At 40.5% G+C, this 26,457-nt stretch overlaps 1 protein-coding gene across 2 annotated transcripts in view; it reads left to right on the forward strand.

Annotated features, from left to right (window-relative positions):
• Nucleotides 1-26,457, forward strand: part of MDFIC2 (MyoD family inhibitor domain containing 2) — a 69,200-nt gene that overhangs the window by 14,209 nt on the left and 28,534 nt on the right. Inside the window, exon 2 of one of the 2 annotated variants that reach the window (XM_075006177.1) lies at nt 21,024-21,062. The exons of the other annotated variant lie outside the window; for it this stretch is intronic. Coding sequence (XP_074862278.1) covers nt 21,024-21,062 — 39 coding nt within the window. The remainder of the gene's footprint in view (nt 1-21,023; nt 21,063-26,457) is intronic. 2 annotated transcript variants of the gene reach the window in all.

Below are 26,457 nucleotides of genomic sequence, written 5' to 3' on the forward strand. Positions count from 1 at the left end.
GCCAGATGAGTACCCAGAAGTCACCTATTTCAAGATATGAAAGGAAGGAACAATAAGGAAAACAACAGAACACCAGTCACTGCTTACAGACCCCAGTTTAAACTCCTCCAATACATCATTCACAATCTACACCTATCCTGGAAAACAATCCCTTTCTCTCACAGACCTGCAGAGAAAGGCCAGTCCTCACCCACAGACAGCCCCACAACTTGAATCAAACACTCACCAGCAGCCACACACACCACACAAGAGAAACACTAACCCAGAAACCTATACCTACAACAAACCCCATTGACAACTCTGTCTGCATATCTACACAAGTGACACCATTGCAGGACCTAACCACAGAAGCTGCAACATCAGGGGCTCATACACCCGCACAACCACTGTGATATGTGCCAGCAATGCCTCTCTGCCATATACGTTGGCCTACCTGGACAGTCTCTGCACCAAAGGACAGATGGACTCAAATCAGACATCAGGAATGGTAACATACACAAACCTGTAGAGGAACCACCCTGGACGTTCAATAAGGGATTTAAAAGAAGTCATGTTTCTATAAAAGAATTTTATCACCCAGTTACAGGCAGAAACATCCAAATAGGAATAAATTTACCAATTTAACCCCATTAATTTAGGTTTGAATAAATATCTTAACTTGCTTCCTCATTACAAGGGCTATTTCCCTGCCTTTAATATTGGACACATGGCCTATGTCTGCACTAGCACAAATCTTCGAAATGGCCATGCAAATGGCCATTTCGAAGGTAACTAGTGAGGTGCTGAAATGCATATTCAGCGCCCCATTAGCATACCGCTGGCTGCGGCTCTTCAAAATTGTTGCTTTTCGCTGCCGCACGGCTCGGCCAGATGGGGGTCCTTTTCAAAAGCATCCCACCAACTTCGAAATCCCCTTATTTCTATCAGCATGCTAATGGGGCGCTGAATATGCATTTCAGCGCCTCATTAGTAATCTTCGAAATGACCATTTGCTTGGCCATTTTGAAGATTTGTGCTAGTGTAGACAAGGCCGTACAGTTTAATTTGCTTCATTAACTGATACTTCTAATTACAGCAGTAGTTAATTTTCCTTTTTGTTGCTGTTGTTGCTATATGTACCTTGGATTCTGTTATTTCCACTCAAATCCATCTGATGAAGTGGGTTTCACCCACAAAACCTCATAACCTAAGATATCCGTTATTCCAGGGTGCCACAGGACTGCTTGTTACTTTATTATTAATGGGCCATACAAACTTGAATGGTCCCATAGACTATGTGCTAACAGCCTGTATTAAACAATCTGTTCCATTTTGCATTTAAGCCATGACTCTTGGTGTACTTTCTCCAGAACTGTGGAAAAGCTCTTTGTAGCTTGAAAACTTGCCTCTGTCACCAACAGAAGTTGATCCAGTTAAAGATATTACCTCTACCACCTTTAACATTCTAATATCCTGGGACCAACGTGGCTTCAAACATACAGCATATGTATTGTCCGTAAATTGGATCTTTCTTTTCATCTGATTCCGATGAACATTTTCTGAGTTGCAATCGTTTCCAATACTTTTTCGCTGTTTATGCAGTCCATTCTTATATTATGACAATTCTTCTATAATACCGTAATTAAAAGGATTGTGTCTGAGCTACAGATATTAGCAAGGGACTTCACTTCACTATAGCGCAGATACAATCCTTTTAATTGTGGCGTTATAGAAGAATTGTCAAAAGATAAGAATGGACTGCATAAACAATGAAAAAGTTCAGGGAGTCTCTGTGTTTTTCTTTCAGCATATAGCAAGATCTGCAGGCATAGGGATGTTTTGAAGTGCCTAGTGTGAATTAGCTGTGGTTGAAAATGTCACTCTTTATGGTGAAAAACATCTATTAAGTAGGAAGTTTTCCAGTATTTCCTAAAGATGCTCAAACACTGGATTTGTCTAATCTTCTCTGGAAGTTCATGCCACAGCTTGATCCCCTCCAATGAGAATGCTTTTGTCCCTGATTCTCATGCATTTTGCCCTGAGCAATGCAATCTGCACTCAAGAATTCATGAACAAAAGAGACAGAACATAAGTAGCAGGGGCAAGCTTCTCCACATTGTCCCAGCCCTAACCTGCTGGGAACCACCAATACGCATGAAAGGATAGTACAGTCTCCAGGCTTTAAAATGTTTTCATGTAAAATAAATAAAATATAAAACTAAGCAGTGGTTTTACAGTATGACACAGCAGTATTACTTGCATTAGGCCAATTTACCACTTACGATAGCAGTAATAGCACTAAAAGCCAATAAAAACGGTCTGTTCGTTCAGTGATTGGCTTTTATGGCTTATTCTAAATATTATCAAGTGAATCAAAAGCTGTCATTATGGTGTCTAAAAAGCCTTCATACCTCGTAAGCAAACAGTATGACTTTGACAAATAATCATTAATATGCCTGTGTGAGTCCAGGGCAAAAAAAGAAAGAAAAAGCAAAACCTAGTATTTCACCTAACATAACTCATTAAGATAATTTCAGTTAGATTTTAAATAAGACAGCTTTATACATAAAATGCTACAATTTCCTCAAGTTTTTCTATCTGTATATAATTTTCAGACAACCAAAATACTTAGATAGTGCAACAATAAGATGTTTAACTGGATATAGTGACAGATCTTCATCTTCTCTGGAAAATGGATCGGACTAGATTGTACTTTTAGACCCAGCCCTGAGCAAGGGCTAAGGCACAATCTCTGGAGGCATTTTGTCTCATAAGTGCTGCACTGAGACAGTGCTCTTCCCCTGCCCTCTTCTTGTTCTTGAAGAAGAAAATATGTTACCACAGCCCTTGAAAGAGTGTAGATCATTTTCTCCATTACACCTGCTCACTGAAGCTGTCTAGCCAGGGTCCCACAGCTACTAACCGTTCTCCATCCTCTTTCTGCCAATTTGCTTGTAAAAAAGGAGAAGCTTGAGAGCACGTCTGAGCTGGCCTAGCAAGGGGACAGGAGATTTACTCCCCCACGCAGCGTAATAAGAGCAGCTGTTACTCACGTGCAGGAAGTACAAGTGTGGGAGGGGGAAGAAGTGCTGCAGTACACCGGTTTTGCACTTGGTGTCCCCATGCCCAGGATCTACCCCATGCCCAGGTTAAAGTCTTTGACAGCTTCACTCACAGAGGCCCTGCCTAGAGGTGCAGCCAGAAGTGTCTCCTCATTTCTCCAACCTGGGAGATTTAAGTCCATAGATATGGGCCTCCCACTCAAACCTACAGCTTGAAGGGTCTGGATCTAGGGGAGCTGTTACCAAAGCAACAGCCTTATCAGGCCAGAGGTCCTGGCTGGATAAGGGCCATCACTGCAGATTCCACTCTAGATTTTCCTTCATGTTTGGTTTGGTTTCTCCTGTATTTGAGGGTCTCTCTCCATCTCCCAGTAAATATCTGAATGAAGTCAAATAGCAAATCTATGCATGGGGACTCAATCCACTTAATACACAAAGTGGGTCTTTGTCCATGAAAGCTTATGCTCAAAATAAATCTGTGCCACAGGACTTCCCATTGTTTTTGAGGATACAGACTAACATGGCTACTCCTTTGATACTTAATCCACAATGCTCATGAAAAGCAGGAATTAACTGAGATACACGGAAGCTTTCAGGGGCTTTGGACTTCTCTCGCATTTAATCAGGTAAAGGTACTGAGTACCATTTAGATGCAAGATGTCTATTAAGAATGAACCAAATTGAAGTCAGGATGAATCAATTCCTTTTTTTCACTTCTAGACACCATCATTCACATAGTGTCAGAGATTCTGTGACCTAAATGGATCATTATATTCACCTAGTCTGATCTCCTACTGAGCATAGACCATACACTTCATCCAGAAATTCCTGCTGCTAAGCTAACTACAGCATGTTGAACTACAGTATAGCTTTCAGAACAACATTTCATCAGATTTTAAAGACTCCAAGAAACAGAGAATTTACCCCTCCTTTGTTAATCTGTTCAAATGGCTAGTTACACTCATTATTAAATATGTGATGTGCATAACTTCTCAAGGACACTTATGTCCCATTAATTCACCGAGAAGTTGACATTGTCCCTTTATGACACACAATACCACAGTTTAGACCCGTATAGTTGCCCTATCTCACTTTGTCTTCCTCTGACATGTGTAACAGGAAGGCCCAGGGCAGATGTTTGCCTGATAGTAAAATAGTCAGCGCTGTGCACTTTGAGGGGTTCAGGGCAATCCGGGTAGAAACACTTCCCAGCGTGGCTTGGTATGGAGAAGACATGAGAAAGATTTTTATTCAGTGAGAGAGAAGCACAGCAGATGTAAGATGCATAACTCTCAAGTACATCGTGGCATCTGGTTTAAAGGAAGCGAACATATCTCTTATGCTTGGAAATGCGCTAGTACAGAGCTGTTAATACAGGCTTTGAAGGGTGAAGCCACATTGGTAGAGCTGTATAGTATGGTGGACTATGGAGGGAAAGATGTAGTTTTCTGCTCAGTGTCACTTTTTGTGAATTTGTGCCTCCTGGGTTCAAACAACTCTAGAAAAAAAAACAATGTAATTCAGATGAATCCACTGCATTTACTTCATTTATTTCTAGGTCAGTGAGGGAACAAAACAGGGACAGGAAAGGAGGTGGGAAGATAGGGAGGAGCTAAACAAGGATACTGATTCATAAATAATAGCCGGGAATTAGCTACTTTTAAAATTCTCTCTGAGTTCATGCAAATATCTCAGAGCACCTGATAACCACTTATCCACATTACAAACACTCCTCACAGACTGAACACCCGTTGTTCAGTGCCCAGGAATAAGCCGGTTGGTAGAAATACAATAATTCAAGACAGATGAATCCAGGCTGCCTGGTGAAGATGGTAATAGCAATGTCGTATAGCACTCTCTATGGCACTCCTCTAGTGATTCACCACCCCATTTCTCTATCTCAAAAATTACTGAAAAGTTAAGATGACAGAGAAGAGCTCAGTTCCATGAAGGTTTGAGATCTTGAGAAGTTTGAATTTAATCTTATGCGTGTGTTCTGATCTAATTTAATGATTAGTCATGATTCTCTGTTTAAGGGTGAAACTCATCTCAACACAAGCCCGGTGCATACTTGCATCTCATTCAAGCTCTGTTTTGAAGACTCTGTGCTAGGCACAATGGTGAGTGTCATCCTTGGGACCAAAGCTGCATCACACCACTGCCATCTGCAATGTGCCAAATGCTGTTGAAATACAGAGTTTTTGTTATAACGGCAAGAGAACAGAGTTGGAACAAGAGTTTCAACTGCCAGTTGTACACCACAAGGCAGTGGATGATGGTGAATGGATACAGGAGTGTTGAGAAAGGCATTCAGAGAAGGAATATGATTTTAAGGAGAGTTATGTCAGAGCCTCCAATTCAGCAAGATGTGCAACTCAGTGGAAGTTGTGTATTTAAAGTAAGGCACATATTTAAGTATTGAGGAGGAAGGTTATGAGGATTATTTCCGCCAATAGATTGTAGTAGAGGCCAGGGCCTAGGTGCAGCATTTACTTAACACCCTCCCTCTGATTTTCTTAGGAAGGAAGTACAAATCTATGTCCCGCCATTCTATTTAGAAGGTTACCTGCATAAATCCATTGTGGCTTTGCCCAGCAGACCAGGACTTGGCCTTAGTGTAGTACATATTTACCATTTTTTTCTCCTTAATGAGGCACATTGATATTTTTATCTCTGTGTATTTTGTTTTGTTAATGGGAACTTTTTGAAATACAGTGTGGTAATGGACTATGGCACATGGGACTATACATTCATTATTCTCAAGAGCACCGTGTAGACTGAACGATTAGGACACTGGCAAAACTGCAGATCAGGGGCTTGAATTCTGGCAAAGAAGCCCTTCCACGCTCACTGCTCAGTGCCCATTAGGCTTGGTTTGGCTCCCCTTTAAAAGTTTGTGCTCACTGAGTTCCGATTGCTCCAGCCAAATATGTTACAAAGAAGCTGAGATCAGAGCACTCTGCTCTGGGTCTGTCAGATCAAATCAGGGCAAAGTAGCAGCCATTAGCTTAAAAATCAAAAAGCACTAGCAACAAGTGGCCATTGGGTGTTTCAGGTAAATCGATAAACCCTTAATGGGGTTCTGGATGGAAAATGTGCTAATCAAGGTGGGGTTCTGCTGCTAGAGGAAGAGTCATTTTTCATATCTGCTGCTTTCAACTATACCTATATCTTTCCTGGTTTTTTTTTACCAGCTTTTACAAAAATGAAAGGCAGTTTTAAACAAGTAAAAGACTGTCACTTTAGCGTGATAAAAAACTGCCGTACACCCAAAGGGGCAAACTAGGGAGAGGGAAATCATGATTTTGCCCTTTGCAATATTTCACTTTATCTGCACCGAAGAGAAGCCTTTGCTAATGGAATTAGACGCACTTCAGGTTCAATCAAATTCACAAGTAATTGTGAAAAGGAAAATCTCAGGCTGTGCGCGTGAATATTCAGTGAGGGGGGAACACCTAGTAATTTTGCATCGCTCTACTGGCTCAGCACAGAGAACTCAGAACTGACTCTGTCAATAGGACAGGTGACAAAGCATTAAGGGTGCTTTACCTCGTGGCAGTGCTCTGGTTGTGCCCTCGGTGTCCTGTGCTTCCTGGTGGCTTTTTTCACATGCCTCAGAGGCTTGCAGTGACATGCCCACTGTCTCTTGTCTTTCCGGAGGTGAAAGTCTCCATTTACCAAGACACTCTCATCACAGGCAAGTCACTAGTTCATTGCAAGTCTTCTCCAGTGGTCCCGGCTCTTTCTCCTTCTGCTGGGGCAGCTCTCCAGGGTGGGGGGAACCGAGGCCCACCCACCACTCTGGGCTCTGACCCAAGGACCCTAAATAACAGCAGCTGATGGGGCTTTTTGTGTGCCCCAATTACAGCAGGCTTTTCCCTGGGCCACTTCTCCCATTACTTTTCTCTAACACCTTCTCCCTGGTACCTAGCTGAGTCTTCCTTTTCCTCCAAACCTCAGTTCTCCATCTCTTCTTCCTCTCTGCTCCATTCTTCCTCTCCTTCACGCAAGGGAACCCTTTTAAGGTGAGTCTGCCAGCCTTAACAGGCTGCAGGGGACTAATTAGCCTGCTGCTGCAGGCCGGCTCTTAATGAGCCCTGAGTGCCTCCTATGCAGGGAACAGAAACCCATTCACCCAGCTCCCAGTGTATCTGCCCTCCTTCAGGCTTTTACTGCCCACTGCCTTTGGTCTACCACTCTGCCTATAAGATGTCAATGCACTTCACTGACTTTCAAAAGCTAAGCCTCACACCTTTGGGAGGAAGTTTGGCCTGAATCAAAACTTTGGAAACTTGAGTGAAGGTCTACTCAAGATCTGAACTTCGTGGCTGGATCCTATTTCTCCGGTGGACCATGGCAAACCCTAAAGCTCCAAAATATCTGTTAGTCTATAAGGTGCCACAAGACTTCTTGTTGTTCCTAAAGCTGAACTTTCTCGAACCCTGAGGAAGTTCAGATCAAAACTTTTTAGACTGGCTTCGATTCTATCCATAACCTCTTTTATAGATTGAGAGCCTGTAGCACAGAATGCAAACATTGAGAAACAGCCACTAATCTTGTTTACCTCATTTTTAGAGTGCCCATCTTGCACCTGAATTTCAGAAATGTCAAGCACTGCAGCTCTCATGGCCTTCATTTGGAGTGGTAGATGCTTCGACAGCTAGGTCTTATCTGCTGTAAATTGGTGCCACCCAAAATCACTGGTCATTTCTTTTTAAATGCGGCCCAACAGCGCAAGGAGCAAAAACTGCCACTGCAGTGGCAGCAGGGTTGAGTCCAAAATGACCTACTGTCAGTACTGAATTATTAGAATGCATTATTAAAACTCATGATTCTCTGCCTCAGACCTCAGCTGGGGGTCATATTTACTTCCATGGGCTTTGGCTCTGGCCCCTAGTACTTTCAGACAGGGAAGTTTGTTTATGAACTGGATGGAAAAAGAGACCTCTCTGCATAGGAGGTCTATACAGGTTAGATCTGTACAGTCCATTTCTACCATCTGCTATAGATACACATTCTTCTCCTTTCTGATACCTTTCAGGGTTTGTCTGACTCTCTCTTTCTGTTATTTAGCTCATTAATATTTTGGTATACAGGTTTCATAAACATGCTACAGAAAGTAAGAGCCTAATCCTGCAAGGAGCTCAGCACCCATGCTCTGAATGCTGGGAAACCTGAGGGCACTCAACATCAGGCAGAAGGGACCCGACAATTGTTTGTAGAGTGGACATTTGCCCCACAGACCCACACAAATATGCCTCATCAGTTAATCCTACTGAATCTGCAGACTTTCATTTACAGTGTCTTCTCTACATCATCAATTCAGAATGCTGTGCACTGAGATAACTGTGTTTGCTCAGCAGCTAAGGTTATTCTAGCTGTTGCTTTAGAAGAAGGCCATTTTCATCCTCAAGGCAGTATAAGCTCTCCTGCACCCAATGTCAACTAGGATTATTAGCATGACACTTTTAGCTGCTTATTTCCATTAATTTGTAATAATATACAAACCCATTCAAATAAATAATTGCACCAACTGAATAAAAAAGCAATTTATACTGTTTTTTTCATCAGAGACAATTTTTACAAATAGTTCTTTTAAGTAGTCTTAATAGTGTCTCTTTAATATTGCCATTACAATTCACCAGAGTTCAAGATCAGAGCAAATTTACATCTGTTAAAATAATGGAATTGACATCGATATTACATCATTGCTATTTTAAATAATCATTCTGTATAATTCCAGCCTATGTTCCTCCAGTGGAAGATAAAATACTTGATCCTGCTCCCATTAACATCAACGGCAAAACTATCCACTTAGGGGAGCAGGATCTAGCCCTAAAGGCAGGAGCCTGTTTGACCTTACAATGTCTGTTTGGACTTGAGAGCATTCACTTATGTAGTAAACAAGAATAATTCCCTTCTCTGAAAGAACTGCTGCATGAAATTTTGTGGCTGTGTTATACAGTGATAGAAGACCAGATGTTCTGGCCGTACACATCCAAGAAGTTAGGTAGACAATTTTGAATTGTAAGGAAATAAGAAATATCTAATTGTATCCTTATTTATTTTTACAGGAAAATAGTATTTTATAGGTGTATTATGTTTTGATTTGAATAGACTTCTGTCATTTTGCTTTCTGGTGTTTCTATTGGGGTTTTGTTTTAAGGTGAGAATAGCTTGAGATTTTACAGGTTCACCTTTTCTCAGTGAAGTTTCAGGAAGTAAGCAAATATTTGCCTGCAAAAATAAAAATTAACCTAAAAAAGAGAATTACCCAAGGTCTGAAAAGCAAGATGAGGTATTCAAGAGGGTCTTCAGTAAGCCATGAATTCACAGTGACCAGAAAATATTGCTTGTAAGTGGCTAGTATTATTGTCTGAAGATAATAGAATGAGTTTCCGCCATTTTCAAGTATAAATCACACACAGGAAATGTAAAACCTTAGCTCTTTCTCTCACTAGTGAATCAAATGGAATGATACATTTAGGAAACCCAATGGAGGCTGATAATTTTCAAGACTATAAAAATGTAGGAATGGCCATACTGGGTTAGACCAAAGATCCATCTAGGCCACTATCCTATCTTCTGATAGTGGTCAATTCCAGGTGCCGTCACATCCTCTGGCAAGGAGTTCAACAGATTGGCTGTGTGCATTGTGTGAAGACTGCTACCTATTAATCTCATTTTCTGACCATCTATCTGGCACTCTCAAGACCTGACCAGAGAATCTGTCAGACCATGGGAGGTCAACATTGTCTAACACGTTACCAACACTTCCACTGCTTACTGGGCTCTTAGAAGACATTTAGCGGTAAACTACAGCTAAATAACAGCACAGAACATTGATAGCCAGGACTGGTGGCTGTAAACAGACTTTATGGGACCATGGGAAACTTGTCCACACTCATAAGTGGTCATCCAGCTAACTAAAATCATGCCTGATTATGGATGTTGCTGGACAAGAGAGTTCCAGATTACAGAGGTTCATCCTGCAATTCTTGCCTTATGGAAAGGAGTAAATAGCTCTTCTTTATTCACATTGTCCATACCAGTCATGATTTTTTAAATTTTTCTCATATCTTCCCCCACCTCCCGCAGACCTTAATTGTCTCTTTACAAAGCTCAAAAGTCCCAATCTTCTTAATCTCTCCTCATATAGCAGCTGTTCTGTAACCCTAATAATTTTTGTTGCCATTTTCTGAACTTTTTCCAGTGCCAAGATATCTTATGAAATAGCTATGTGAAATTGAAAACTCATGATTTTCTGGTTAAGGCTCTGGCCTGACATAGAGATGAGTAACTTTCCCACTGATTTCCTGTGTGAGCTTGTGCAAATGATTTTCTCTCTCTCTCTCTCTCTCTCTCTCTCTCTCTCTCTCTCTCTCTCTCTCTCCTGCAGTGCCCATGTATTAAAACCCTCATAGCTCCATAGTCTATTCAGACTGTAAGTTTTTAGGACTGCTCCATCTACGTGTACATACAACATCTGCCATGATGGAGCTCCTATCATTGGGCATCTAGCCACTGTTGTTAATACTGCTACTAATAAAATGCCTGATCGCTGTGTTTTACTAGAAAATCAAACCAACCAGGTGATTGCTGGAGGTATTTCTGTGCTATAATTACTGGGCAAGTTGGATTTTTTTGGGTGCCAGCTTCTGAGTATCTTTGAGAACTGTCTTATTAGAGCTACTCAAATAATATTTCACTCTTATTTTATTATCACAGCCCTGCTTAATATAAATAAAACAGCTACCATAGCTTAGCAACATGGGGCCAAATTCAGAGATTGCTTGCATCAGCGTGGAACCTCTTTGTGTCTTGCTCTAGATGTGAGAGAGAATGGAATTCAGTCCAATATATTTTAAAATAAAGAAGCAAATCCAGGAACTGGCAAGCTTCACTTTACTTCTTCACAATCCCGGCTACCTCCCCACCCCTTCCCTGCCAAAATTCCTTTACAGTATTTTTTATTCTTCTGTTTCCACAGCAGGAGACATGCCATATTCTTTTCTTAAATGAAAAGAAAAAAATGGCTTAAATGGCAAGACAGTGTTTTAAGAGCAAAGGTGATTAGGCAATAGAATGAGGTGCCTAAGGAAGAGACGAAGGCACTGTCACTTAGAGGTGTTTAAGAAGAGGCTAGAAAAAACACCTGAGGTATAAGCCTACAGGAAAACTTCACTCCTTGGAAAGGGGTTAAGCTTGTTGACCCATGAGGTCTTTTCCAATTCCATCAGCTGTGATTCTTGTTGGCATTGCTCTTCCAATTCAAAATACAGTTTGTGCCCAGAGCACTAAAGGAACATGATGTCTAGTAGAAGCCAGCCTAGGGGCTGATGCTGACTCAGACTCAGCGAATCTGATAAGTGATGTGCCTAGTAAGTGGAAGCTACTACTATAAAGGGCCTTTTGAAATGATTTGCCTATTTGCTGCTTCAGAGTCACATGCACTGTATGCTAATAAGAGGAGGGGGAGCAGGATAACTGATGGAGAAGGTGTATTATTGACAAAAATCCTTATCATTTGGAACCTGGAAGAATTTGCCTTTGCTTCCTAGACTCACTGAGGACAGAAGTAATAAAATAAGTGCTTGTAATGAACTAAAAAGAGAACTCTTCAGTCCTTGGCCCAAACTCTACATTCAATCCACTATTCTGTGAAGACTTTAAATCAAGTTATGTGAGGATTCCCTCTTTAAAAATCTTTACAAAGGCAAATGTCTAGGCCATCTATATACTTGGCTCACAACTGGGGTGTTGCCCTGGCATTTCCTTCACACTTGCAATCCCCTTTGAAACACTGTCAGTGGCATCAAAGAATATAAAAACTCGGAGCTTGAACACAGTTTTAAAATAAATGAGGGGAACACAAAACGTGAACACTGAGGGAAACACTCACTTACCAAAGATGTGTATTGCTCTTGCTTACACCATGTTAAGAAAAGAACTTGCATGCACTTAAAAACATCCTCCTCCTTGCTTTTTGATTTTTTGGAGTGAAGTGATTTTGAGATATTAGTAAGAAAGAAATTACTTAAGATGTGATTTTTAGAGCCGGGTTTTCCTCTCATGGATATCCATGTAATTCAGGAGTAAACTCATTGAAATCAGAGGGGTCAGATTGGTGTGAAACCAGTTTAAATGTGACCTGAATCAAGGACCAAGACATTAATGGGTAAAACAAATCATTCTTTTTCTGTGGAGGGATTATATCAGTGAAGAATCAGCATACAGAGCCTGATACGCCTCTTAATTACTTCAGCTTAGATCAGGAATAACTGCATGGAGAACAAGGGAGTCACACTGGCGTAAAATCAATTAAATGAAAGGCTAATCAAACTTACAGGACTGGATCCTCAGCAGGTATAAATTAATTCACCTCCCCTGAGGTTAAGGGGAGTTTCACCTGTTTATATCAGTTGAGAATCTGGCCCATTATTTTTATTTACATCCTGAAGCTTTGCATATGTGAGCCATGGCTACACTAGCCCTCACGTTTTGAAAGGGGGATGCTAGAGAGCCACTTCGGCCAATGCTAATGAGGTGCTGCCATGAATATGCAGCAAGCATTTCCAATGTAGACAGAGGCCTTTTGAAAGGACCCCCTGGATTTCAAAAGCCCCTTCCTCCCAAAGCCAAATGGGAAGCATCACTTTCGAAAGGCGCAGGGCTGCCATTGTGCTAATGAGGCACTGCATATTCATGACAACACCTTATTAGCATCTGCCAAAGTGTCTCATTAGCATCCCCCTTTCGAAAGGCAGAGATTAGTGTAGCCACAGCCAAGTTGTTTTAGGGCATTACCCTCATTTAAAAATGATTAATTTGATTGCAGTTATGCTATAGTCACCAAATACAGCATTCTACTGACGTCACAACCAAGTAAGGTTTTTTCCACGAGCAACCAATGACAGATAAGCAGGTGATGGTAATAACCACACAAAGTTGAAGAGCCACGTCTTAAGTTACGTGAAATGTGCAGATTTGGCCACTTCACCTGAATTGTGCTGACAAACCCATCTCCTTAGTGACAGCCCTTACTACTGCAAACTCTGAACAGCCACCATGAGCTTCCAGTTCTAAAAGGAACAACTTTATGGCAAGCCACCCCACACTATCATTATTATTATATCTATAGAGATGCACAAGATATGTGGTGATGATACAGCCACATATGAACTGCAAGAGAGGATCAGAGCAGTGGTCTATCTAGTCTAGCATCCAGTCTCTGACAGTAGCCAGGTGTCAGCTGCTCCAGAAGAAGGTTTAAGAAACCACAGGCTAGGCAGCCATACTATCCCTCTCATAAATCATGGGAGGAGGAAAAGCCCTCTGACAAAAAAAAAAACGGCCATGAGGCTTAACATTTAGGAATTTTGAAGAAACTCTTACCACTGGGCAAAGAGGTTTGTGTCTACATGGAAGAGGCATGTAACATGAACCTAAGGATTTACATGGGAATCAGGTCTGTATTCTCTGTTTTTCCCACGGGCTTCTCACTGCTAAAGGTGATGTGGCCAAGCCTCTCAGTATAACCGTACTTTGCTCACTTCCTTCCTGGGAATGATGAGAATAAAAGCCACCTTTAAAGAGGAAATGGTGCACAGCTGCTGCCTCTCTCCAGCCCGTCAACCTGCCACAAGCCTGCACTGCATGGCATTTGTACAGAGAGGTTTATACGTGATGTGGGTAGGAGAAGACTCAGGCCAGGTCCCACACTCCACATCAAAGTCGATCGTAGATACACAATTCCAGCTACGGCAATTGCCTAGCTAGAATTGACTTATCTACAATCAGCTCACAGAGGGGCATCAACAAGAGAAACTTTTCCATCTACCTCCCTTACTCCTCACAATATTGAGGAGCACTGGGGTTGACTGCCGACCACAGATAGTTCAATTTTGTGCATTCCTACAAGGTGCGTGAAATCAAACTCCAGAAGATTGACCCTGACTGGGTCAATCTACTGCATAGTTTAGACATACCCGATGTCACTTCCCTTTCAGTTGAGTTAATGCCCATTCATTGGTCCATTGTTCTCATCTGCACCACACAACAGAGAACAGCATTTGACCTAAAGCAATTTAAGTATGAAACCTATTTTTTCTATGAGCACTCCTTGCTGTCTTCGAGTCATGTTTACATTGATTTAGCCCTCAACACTGTGGCTTCCTCAGTATTGTAGTTGATTTAATATAATGCATATATAATTGGAAATATATATCTCCTAGAAATGGAAGGGACTTCTGGAGGTCATCCAGTCGAGTCCCCTGCTCTCTTGGCAGGACCAAGCACCATCCCTGACATCTATCTGCCCCAATCTCTAAATGGCCTCCTCAAGGATTGAGCTCACAACCCTGCGTTTAGCAGGCAAATGCGCAAAACACTGAGCTATCCCTCCCCCCCACCGACTTTTACACCATTTGTTAATATCTATAAAGTATGTGCTTTAAATGGTACTGCATATTGTACGCATTTCTAGCAAAATGGACATTTGGTCATTAGATGCATATCTGCAAGGCATCTCTTTCCATATCTGCATCCTGTGAAAGCCATGCAAGATAGAGATATTTATTCAGAAATTAAATTAAACTAATAGTGTTTAAAGTAATTTACAAATAGCAGTCACTCTCTGTCATGAAGGTCAAAAGAAAAAAGGACATAGTAAGAACTGAGCATCTTCCCATCCCTTACCAATTTTAAAACTTCAAATCAGTTCATAACCAGGAAGATATCTTTTTCAAGAGTAGCATTTGCAGAAATGAGTAGGATCATTCTGCTAATTCTAATAGTCTTTTAATACAATAATTTGTTTAAAAGATTAGAAAAAAGCATGGAGACTGAATGCCAATAGAAACATATTGCCGACACAATAAGTTGGTAATGTACTTTCTAACTGAATGATTTAAAATAGCTATTAAAGTAAAGAGAAGGAGCTTATGTTTCTAGTAATGACTTCTCTTCTTCAAAAAGAAATCTGTAAATCCCTGATTGCAATTTCACATCCCAAAAGGACCAGCAGTCCTGAGACTAGTGCTTATTGCCTTTATATTTAACAGTAGTATACTTGTTTTATGTCATGGCTTTAAATATTTAGATTTACTGTTGTGGATGATTTTCTATTTTAAATCAAATCCTGTTATTCTTTCTGGCACTCAAAAACAATGCACTCCCACCAGTTAAGTCTATTTTTGTACACATACACACATACATATATAATACACATGCTCAATATAAGTGCAATTTTATTCATAGGAGCACATAATGATTCCAACTGTGATTGTTAATAAAAATGCATTTCTAACCATCAAATTTGAGTCTATTATTCTGAGTTAATTGCATTTGCCCTAAAGAGACTTGCAACTGGCTGTCAGCCTATTTGTGTCAGTTTCATTTTATTCATCAGTCAATCTTGTCTTCCTTTTTTTTGTATCTTGTATACTGATCAAATAGATTTGTTAATGTGCCTCTGCATCTTTAAAAAAAGTTTATGCTATCCATCGGGTGTATTTGATATTATATTAGTTTGCATGTTATCTTAATTGATATTTCAATAGCAAACAAATGCCCTTTTGATGGCCACACAAGAATTCCATTTCTATAATCCAAGTAACTAAACTTGGGGATATAAAAATGTAGTGAAAAAAAAAGAAACATAAAGCTTGTTTTTAAATGGAGTACAGTAATCTGCAACAGTGCCATGTTCAATTATGTTATTTGATAGGAAAAGTACAGTATGAAACTTGAGTTTTATAAACATTGGTGCTGTGACAATACGCATTGTGTTGCATATACTAATAAGACACATGCAGTTTGGCCATATATATTAAGGGCATGTATACACAGCAAAGTTATTTCACAATAATGGCCACTATTTTGAAATAACTTTGCGAGCATCTACACAATGCAACTATTATTTCAAAATACTTTTGAAATAGCAGTTGTCTTATTTTGAAATGGGTAAACCTCACTCCATGATGAATACCACCTATTTTGTAATAGGGGATATGTAGACAGGGAATAGGAGCTATTTCAAAATCAGCTATTCCGAAATAGCTTATTTCAAAATAAAGCTGCTGTGTAGGGGCTCTAATGCAAAAAACACTAGATTGTGTGCGGACGCTATTTCAAAATAAGTTTTGTTTATTTTGGGGTTTCGTTATAGTGTAGATACATTACTCTGGAACAGTTCATTTTGGAATAACAACTCCAGAATAAGCTATTCCAGAATAACTCTGTATTGTAGACCCACACTAAGATTAAATCAGGTTTGGAACAGACTGGTTTCAGGGCAGTGCGGTAAATGAAACAAGGTTATTTAAGGCACAACACCTGGTGCAAAATTGGGGAAGCTGAAAATGAAATGTGTGGGTGGAGGGGAATGGTGTGTTGAGTGGGCCAAATTGCTTGCAGAGGAAACAAAAAGAGAACCATGTGAAGTGGGAATTACTAGAGCAAAAAGAAAGTGGCTAAATGGTTGCCATTTCTTCTTCAGCAAGTAAGAACATGAGCCTGCTCCTGTTGAAATCAATGGTAGTTTTGCAGTCGCTAATACAGAAAAAAAAGTCTGAGTTGAAAACTTGACCACAGTGAAATCAATGGGAGTTTTGCCATTGCCTTAAATAGAGCCAGGATTTTACCCAGTTCTTATGCAAGGCAGAAGTGGTGCAGCCATTTTCCCATTATGGAAACTAGAGAAGCATAGTATGCTTTCATTATTGACTAAAGTGGGCAATTGTGGCTCACGTCAGTCAACACTTAATCCTGATCCAGAATCTGCATGCAAAGACACTGAATTCTTCATGGATTCCTGTGGGGTTGTAGATATAATCTAGGATGTGGAACTACTAGCTTGAGTAAGTACTCAACAGTGCAAACTGGGTTACACAGTAAGACTACTTCTACACAGCGGTGTTATCCTGAAATAATCTATTCTGACAGTTTATTTCGAAATAATACAGCTATCCACAAGGGCCATGTCTACACTACCCTCTCCCTTTCAGAAGGGGCATGTTAATGAGGGATTTCGGCAGATACTAATGAGATGCTGCCATGAACATGCAGTGCTCCATTAGCATAATGGTGGACGCTCACGATTTGAAAGTGCCACTTTCGAAACACACATCACCTGTGTAGACGGGGAGCCTTTTGAAAGGACCCCCTGATTTTGAGAGCCCCTTCTTCCCAAAAACAAATGGGAAGAAGGGGCTTTTGAAATCAAGGGGTCCTTTTGTAAAGCCTCCGTCTATACGGGCGACATACGTTTCGAAAGAGTCACCTTCCAATTGTGTGCAGTTGCTATTATGCTAATGAGGCCCTGCATGTTCATGGCAGCACCTCATTAGCATCTGCCAAAATCCCTCATTAACATGCTCCTTCTGAAAGGAGGGGGCTAGTGTAGGCACGGCCAAGGACTGTATCTACACTGCCCCTCCTTTTTGGAAGAGGCATGTAAATGCAGCAGACTGAAAATGCTAATAAGGCACTGATATGAATATTCAGTGCCTCATTTCCATAACGGCAGCCACTCGCAACATCATAAGTGCTGCTTTCAAAATGCAAAATAGCCACTCCTTCAAAAGGAAGCCCCACTTTTGAAACTACCCTTCTTCCTAAAACAAATTAGGAAAAAGGGTGCTTTCCAAAGTGGGGCTTCCTTTTGAAGGAACCTCATCTACACAGCTAGTTTGCATTTGGAAAGCAGCACTTTCAGTATGGCGAGTGGATGCCATTATGTAAAAGAGGTGCTGAATATTCATATCAATGCTTCATTAGCATTTTCAATATGCTGTATTTACATGCCCCTTCTGAAAAGGATTGACAGTGTAGAGGCAGCCAAGAATGCATTTAGAAATAGCATGTCTGGATACATAAAGGCTAAAAAGTGCCATTGGATGCCAATATGGCTTACTTCAGAAATAGCACTATTCCATTTCTTAACAGCATCTATTTTGAGACAGCTATTTCAAAATAGGTGTCATTCCTCCTTCAATGAGGTGTACAAAATTCCAAATAATGCACCCACTATTTCGAATTCATTTTGAAGTAGCGTGTGCATAGTGCAGCACTAGCAAAGTTATTTCAAAGTAACAGCTGCTGTTATCTTGAAATAACTTCGCTGTGCGACTGCAGCCTTAGTTCCCGACTGGCGAGACTTTGCAAACATCAGCTCCCACATTGTGATTCAGATTTTTCAGAAGGACTCAGCTGTCATTTCAGATCAAAGTGGCCAATTTTCTACTCAGCTGAGTAGATCTCGTGTTTTTAAAAAGATGGCAACATTTTTCACGAACATTTTAACAAAATGTGGTTTTGAATTTCTTTTGGGGGTGCATTTTTGGTTAGTGCTACGGCTAGTCAGAGAACTGGATCAATTGTTCATGAAATTTTGTGTGAAAAACTTGTTTCTTGTGTTCTTAGAAAAAAATCCAAGAAGAAAATTTTCAACCAACCCTTTTGCTGAGGTGTTTTGATAATATGCTGCTGAGCTTCACACTTACAATGTGAGCCATTAGATGCGGAGCACTTACCTGTCCTACTTGAAAATCAGACTCCGATCTCTTTTGCAAATCTGTCTGGTTTCTTTGTATTTCTTCTCCTCAGCAGTCTTTTGTGGGAATCTTTTCATAACATTTCAGACTTTTCACTCAATCCTTTCTTAAAGTGACAACAGGGATTTTAAAACTCAATCTGCTCTAAACAAAAATCAGCTCTGCTACAGTACTAAGGCACTGAGCAATACTTTTGAGAGGCAGAACTGTGCAGAATGATAGAAGAACAGAGTGTTTCAAGCCAAAGTGTTATAACCAGCCAGAACCAAATATAAACAGGAACAGATGAGGAAAATATAACCTCAACATCTTGGGACAACAAAGGAAACAGAGATGATTGCTACACAGAAGACATTTCAAAGACCTCCCAGAAAAAGCAGGCAAAAAAATCCCCTATAAAAAGGCTCAGAAAGAAAACTGTCACACCCCCTAAGCCTCAACAGACTTTAACAAGATGTTCATATGAGCCAGAAATTGTCTCCTTCGGCAGAAAACAAAAGGCACAGAAAACAATACTGTCTAGCACACGATTAGGAGGCAAGAGATAGATTAAAAGGATTCCTTAATCTTACAGTTAGAAATCCCAGCTCTCCAGCCAAAAGGATAATCAGAAACACACTGAAAACCTAGGTCACAATAACTGTTGTACCTTTATTTACTCTTTGAAGAGAAATATATTTGGCATCCCCTAGAAATGCTTTAATGACCACTTGCATATAGGCAACTCCTGCTACCAAACCACAAACCAGCACATATGGCAATAACATTTTTGTTTCCCATAGTTCATATTTCCATCACCACCCACCAGACCAAAATTAGATTACCAAACTCATACCAACTTTCCGAACAGGAGATTCCAGTAAATGTACTGCTAAAAGCAAAATTAGACATAATGCACTATGCCTCTGACAGACAACTGGCTTATCATGGCCCAACCCACATACAAATGCAGCTCTCTCATGCCAAATATACTAAATTAAATGGATTTTTCTCTGGTTAAAATGGAAACAACTTAGCTAATATACTGGGCACATTGAGTTTTATTGGCGTTACTAATGCTCTGAAGCAAGAGGGGGAGTATTGGCAAGTGTAAAAATGAGACTGATGAAAAAAACAGGAAACTTGCAGGCTGGAAAGACATTTGTGAGCTTGTCAAGTTTGTCCTAGCTATTGCAGCTAAGCAGCAGTCGTAAACTGAATCGCTACAGAGATTTAATTATGTGCGACATAGTTCACCATAGACTAAACTTTCTGGAGCTGAAAATGTCAACCAAAACCAAGACTTTACAAAGTAGAAACAAATTTTAATTTATGGCATACTCAAAACATCATTTTATAGACAGGAGTTGTTGACCCCATTTTACCGAAGATAAATTGGGGCACGCAGAAATTGAATATATAGCCCAGGTTCATTTAACCTTTGAAGGACTGTCAAGAGTTTATGACATCATAATTCTCAGTTGTATTTTTAAGAAGAGTATCAGTATCTGATTGGAATGGACTTCACTATGTCTTCTTTTGCTAGAGGTGCTGTTGTTTGTACTGCCTCCGAGTCACTGAGGACTTAAAAGGGGAAGGCACCTTCTCAGTTATTCCCTACCTGTTGCACACAATGGCCCCTCTCTCCAGGTCCCTGTGACCCCAATACACACACAGAATATTAGAGCAGGTGTCATGGGCAAATATCCTTTCATTCTGCCTAGCTGTACTCCACCTTGAAAGGTGCAACTAAGATATCCCTCCTGATGACCTGTCCTAAATGTTTACACTTTGTAGTGTGTGTGCGGAGAATGAAGAAGTTAAAAATATTGGGAAAGCTCTTTGTTCTATACTGGTAATGAAATGATCCTTCTGTATGCAAAGTGCTTTGGGGTCATTTAGGTGACAGATATTGTAGACAGCTACAAAGGGCAAACTAGCATGTACTAATCAATTGGAATTCTGCACATCAGTGGTACAAGAGAGGACATGGTCTCTTCAGTTAAAAAGTAGGTTTGGAGGTTGCATACATGGGTTTTCCAAAATATTGATATCCAGGCTGCACGAGTGCTACAGGTTGAACCTCTCTAGTCTGGCAGCCTCAAAACCTGACGGGTGCTGCCCCAGAAAATTTGCCGAACCACAGGTGGTCAATAGTGCCTACCAGATTACCAATACTTCTGCTGCTACCTGGGTCTTAAATAATAGTTAGGGGCAAAATAGAGCTAAATAACAGCACAGAACACTGAGAGCCAGGAAGGGTGGCTATATACAAACTTTATGGGACCATGGGAGTCTTGACTACACGCAGGCTAAATGGACATCCAGCTAACTAAAATTATGCCAGACCACAAGTGTTGCGGGACCACGGAGTGCTGGACAAGAGAGATTCAACCTGCCCTACAACACTCAGCCTCACAACATTTTCTGTTTAATTCTTGTTTTTCAGAATTGGCCAGTCCTATCTTACAGCCTCTTGCAGAATCGGGTAAGCGTCCCCACCTGTCTGAGCTGCCCTTTCTCTGTAGAATATTAAATGATGGTATGGTAATTACAAGCATTTAGATAGCACCTGTCATGCAGAAGAAAGTGTTTAATTATATGTACTTTACTATTGAATAGGAAACTGGGTCTGTGTATGTTTGGCTTTATTTATTGATCTGTCTGATTCAGGTTTCAACCCACCTCCAGAAGGCATGTGCATATTTATGTGCACTGACAGGTTAAGATGTATAAAATATACAAGTCAGGACTGAGCGGGGAATGTATGTAGGCCACCACAGAATGTATTTAATGTGAGTTGTTTGCAATTTTTGTTCTAGCTGTATTGGTCCCAGGATATGAGAGAGACAAGGGTAGGTCTATAGTAGTAGGCATCCTTCAGCCTGCATAGACTATGGATCGCGCCCTTTAAAGTTTCAATTGAATTTATTTCAAAATTACTTTGCTAGCATCTACACAACTCAACTGGTATCTTGAAATAATTTGGAAATAGCAGTTGGCTAACTTTGAAAATGGTAAACCTCATTTCACACACCCATAGTGTGTCCACTGGCTCTGTTTCAAAATAGGCTCTATAGTGTGCAGAGGCTGTATTTCGAAACAGCTGACCACTATTTCTAAATGCATTTTGGGTGTAGCAGTGATATTCTGTAATAAACTATTCTGGAAAACTCTTCCAGAATAGTTTATTTCAAAATTACACTGCCGTGTAGACATAACCTAGGGTAATATCTTTACTTAGACCAACAGAAGATGGTCTAGTAAATGATATTCTCTCACTCACTTTACCTTAGTTGGGCACTTTGCTTTTGACAGATCTTTAGATAATTATCTACAAAGGTCAGAATAGCTGCAGCATGAAACCAGATTGCTTCAGTTTGCTGAATTTCGGTTGCCCAAATATAATAGTTTACTTTGCATTGGTGCAAAGCTGAAAATTCCAGGCAAATGAATCTTGCTGGTATTTTGCTTAAACCAGTATTCTTCTGGCTCTTATTTTAAAAGATCTTGCCTCTGCCCTACCTTTATTCATGTGCTGGACTGGAAAGGATGGTAGAACTCTCCTCACATCTGACCACTTCTTGACTCTGCTCCATTGACACAATGTAAGGGTCCCAAGCACGAGTGGGATGTCTGCCTGCTTATCCTCTCTCTATTCACCAGCAGCAGGATTGGGAAATGTCCAGCCAATCTCTACTTCTGTTACAGCCTTTAGCATGAGATGCCTCAGACAAATCTGGCTATTGAGGCCTTTAAGATCACTTCCCTGACTCACTCCACCCCACCTCTGACCTGACCTTCTCTGTATCTAAGAATTAGATTGTGAGCATATAATATTGTGCATCAAGCACGTTGTGGGATGCTGTAGTAATAAGCTGGTTGCAGCAAGAACCACATCATCTAGCAACATGTTTTTAAAGCATCAGGCACACTTCTGGCACTCTACACAAATCATAATAGTAATAACTTGAATTTGGCTCAGAATGTTCTGATATTGAATCACAGAGTCCTAAGGTTGGAAGAGACCTCCGGAGGTCATCAAGTCCAGCCCCCTGCCCAAAGCAGGACTAATCTAACTAAATCATCTCAGCCAGGGCTTTGTCAAGATGGGACTTAAAAACCTCTAGGGACGGAGACTCCACCAAAACTCTAGGTAACTCCTTCCAGTGCTTCACCACTCTCATAGTGAAATAGCTATTTTCATAATATCCAGCTTAGACCTCCCCCACTGCAACTTGAGACTATTGCTCCTTTTTCTGCCATTTGTCACTCCTGAGGACACCCTCTCTCCATCCTCTTTCGAGCTGCCCTCCAGGAAGTTGAAGGGTGCTATCAAATTGGCCCTTCTACAAACCAAATAAGCCAAAATCCCTCAGCCATTTCTTGTAGGTCACATGCTCCAGACTCCTAATCATTTTGGTTACCCTCCACTGGACCGTCTCCAGTGCATCCATATCTTTTCTATGCTGGGGGGCCCCAAAACTGGACGCAATACTCCGGATGTGGCCTCCCCAGTGCTGAATAAATGGGGAAAAATAATTTCTCTAGATCTGCTGGAAATGCTCCTCCTAGCACATCCCAATATGCCATTAGTCTTCTTGGCTACAAGGGCAAACTGTTGATGCACATCCAGCATCCCATCCATTGAAATCTCCAGGTCCTTTTCTCTGAACTGTTACTTAGCCAGTTGGTCCCCAGCCTGTAACAGTACTTGTGATTCTTCCATCCCAATGAAGAACTCTGCACTTGTCCTTGTTGCACCTCACCAGATTTCTTTTCACCCAATCCTCCAATTTGTCAGAGTCACTCTGGACCCTATTCCTACCCTCAAACAAATGTATCTCTCAACTTAGTTTAGTGTCATCCTCAAATTTGCCGTCATTTGAGTTACATCATCATCCAGGTCATTAGTAAAGATGTTGAACAATAGCGGCCCTGGAACCGATCCTTGGTATGCATTGAAGTGAGCTGAATACTGTAAATACTGTGCTGCATTTTTATGGTCTTTGCCTACCCACTACTTGATTGAGCTTGCTTTGATCAGAAACTAATTAGAAGGAAGCTCATTGCGAGTCAGTTAGGCAAGGTCAAGGCAACATTAATCTGTGCTGCTCAACCACGCTGAGGCAAATCATTCAGTGTAGCTAAGAAGTAATTCAGATTGCACTTTTGGCATTTTTCCCCCTCTTTTGTTCTGTCACTCTGAAGAGAACAGCTCATGTGATGTAATTTAGAATAGAGCTTTTTTAAAGCTTTCACTCAGGAAAAGCTTCGGGAGCTCTGGGGGTATAGCTTAGCTCAGAGAAATAGAAAGAAAGCAAGTTTGCATTGACAGCTTGATCCCAGAGAGAGGTGGCTGCCTGCTTGTCTAACAGGTCCTCTGGGTCTGGATGAGGCAGAGACAGAGGAGCAGTCATATTAAGTGAACGTGTGCTGCCAATGTTAAAGGAACAATTACCATTATTCTGCATAGTTCACTGTTTGCTTCTGCTATTTCCTTCAATAAAACCTCTTTCACTTGCCAATTGGAGCTTGTCATGTAACAATATTTCTCATGCACAATACACATACTGAAATGCCCTTGTGTTTTTAATACATTTCTAGTTGTTAACAATAGTGGTATAGTGACAGAAAAAATGTACTTGCTTTGCATACAGAATGGAGTCAAAGAGGAATAAACCAGGGGCCCTAATCTGGAAGGATTAATGGCATACTTACAGCTAGATGTTTGCCTGATTTTTGGCATAAGACTCGTGTTCATTAAGTTGATATCTAAATATTCATTTCCAAGGTCCAAGTTGTGACTTTCTTACCTTCACTAGGAAGGAGTCATTCACATGGGTCTTCAGTGATGACTTCAGCCAGACGACTCATGTGGCTCATCCATTCATGATTAGGATCGCAGTTAGGTTCCAGACTGGATTATGTCTTTTGCACTCAGTTTTATAATAAATCCACAAAATGGGGGAGAAATCCTAATGGTGACAGAAGAAAAGGGCATTGGTATGAATGAACAAAAAAATAGTGACACGAGGATGCACTTTGACAAAATTAAGCGTGCCTGATTTTGTTCTCTGTGTTCCATGTGTCTCATCAGCGTCTGGTCTATACAAGATGAGAGTTTACTAAACTTACCAACTAATGAACACTAACACAGTTTAGTTCATGCTTTTGGCCAGGAAGGTCCTGTGTTCAATGCCAAGGGCCAATGGTAATCATTACGCAAACTCTTATGTGAACTAGATATGTTACACATGTGCAATTATTTGCAGGATCCAGCCCTTAATTTCTGCAAATAGCAGATACAGATGAAATTTGCAGAAATTACACAAGAGGAATTAGGCACCTAAATTCCACTGAATATCAATTAGATTTTGGAAATCTTCCTCCTATAAGCACCTTTCAAAGCCCACACAGCTAATAAATCAAGCCAATAATACTTTTGATGCTATTACCGTGATAGTTCAAGGGTAGGAGCAAGGCCAGCAAAAGGCATTATCATCAGAGAAAGATTGCTCTTATTTCACTAGTAACCTCCTTGTGGCTGGGATTGTCTTTTTTTCTCTGCCTGTAGCACCCAAACACACTCTTGGCACATAAATATATCCAATTAATCAGAACAAAATATTGTATGCATCCACATGGATAAACTACATTTGGCTCAAGTCTCCAAGGTAGTACTCAAACGAGCTTTCATCAAATGCCAGGGATTTATGACTTCCTATTTCACTCTTTTATCCTGAACAAGCTTTTTTTTTCTATACATCATGAAATATGACTTATATTTGCATTTCTTCAGCACCTTCTACACTCCTCTGGATCTGTGATTAAACTGGAGATCGTTAAACCCTTAAATTGCGGTACAGTAGTCAGCAGCTGGTTTACTTCAGAACTCTTGTAAGGTGTTACAATGGCTTCCCTGCTCAGTGCAGACATGGATGGACTGGCCAATAAAGCATTTACGAAAAATAAATTATAGATTAGTATAATAAATGGATGTAGACTGCCCCAGTGATAGAATTTGTGCTTTCAACGGCACCCTACCATATTGGAGAGTTTTGGAAAAATGACGCTAACATGGTTCATCCTTGCCTGTCTCGCCATAAAATTGTTAAGTCTCTTGGTACAAAGAGCTATAAATGAATGAAAACATCATTTGAAGAGGACAATGGCAAAAATTGTTTTGGAGCCTTGTCCAGAGCTCGTTGTAGTTAATGGGAGTCTTCCCATTGATTCCAAAGGGCATTGGTTCAGGTGCTACTATCATATGATTCAGTATTTCCTCCTCTCACCACCCAAAGATAGAGTATGTTTAAGTAGGGCATGCAGTTGAGAATGCAAAAATAAGAACTGTGGTTAGGACTAAACAGTGCAGAAGAAACAAGACACCACAGAATTGTCATCCATTTCTTGGACCAAATGTAACCCAAAGCTTTGTAATTAATAAGAGACTGTGATTTTTTCTTTTAAATCACTTCTTTTGTCAAGCTACAAATTGAAACCTCCGGGGTAAATTATTTTGAGAAGAGCTGAACTGCCAGCTCAATTTTTGCATATTCAAAAGATGTGGACACTTTGTCATTCAGAAGGTGAACCACTGCCAAAAAACAAGGAACAGGAAAAGGCGGCTGTGCAAACTTGCTAATGGAAAATCTATAAATTCTGGCCACTGATCCATTTACATGTTTCAACTTCTCAATAGGCAGCACTGTACAAAAATTAAACACAAAGTATTATATATATTCAGGGTTAATATTTCCCACTTTTTCATTTTTTAAATATGCTTGCAGACTAGACAGAGAAGACAATTTAAATCAGTTTCAAACCTATTAATAATTATCATTTAAACCTTATGTCGAATAGTTAACAGAGAGGAAGCC

This window comes from Carettochelys insculpta, chromosome 11, assembly GCF_033958435.1.
Source record: "Carettochelys insculpta isolate YL-2023 chromosome 11, ASM3395843v1, whole genome shotgun sequence".
NCBI classification, from domain to species: domain Eukaryota; kingdom Metazoa; phylum Chordata; order Testudines; family Carettochelyidae; genus Carettochelys; species Carettochelys insculpta.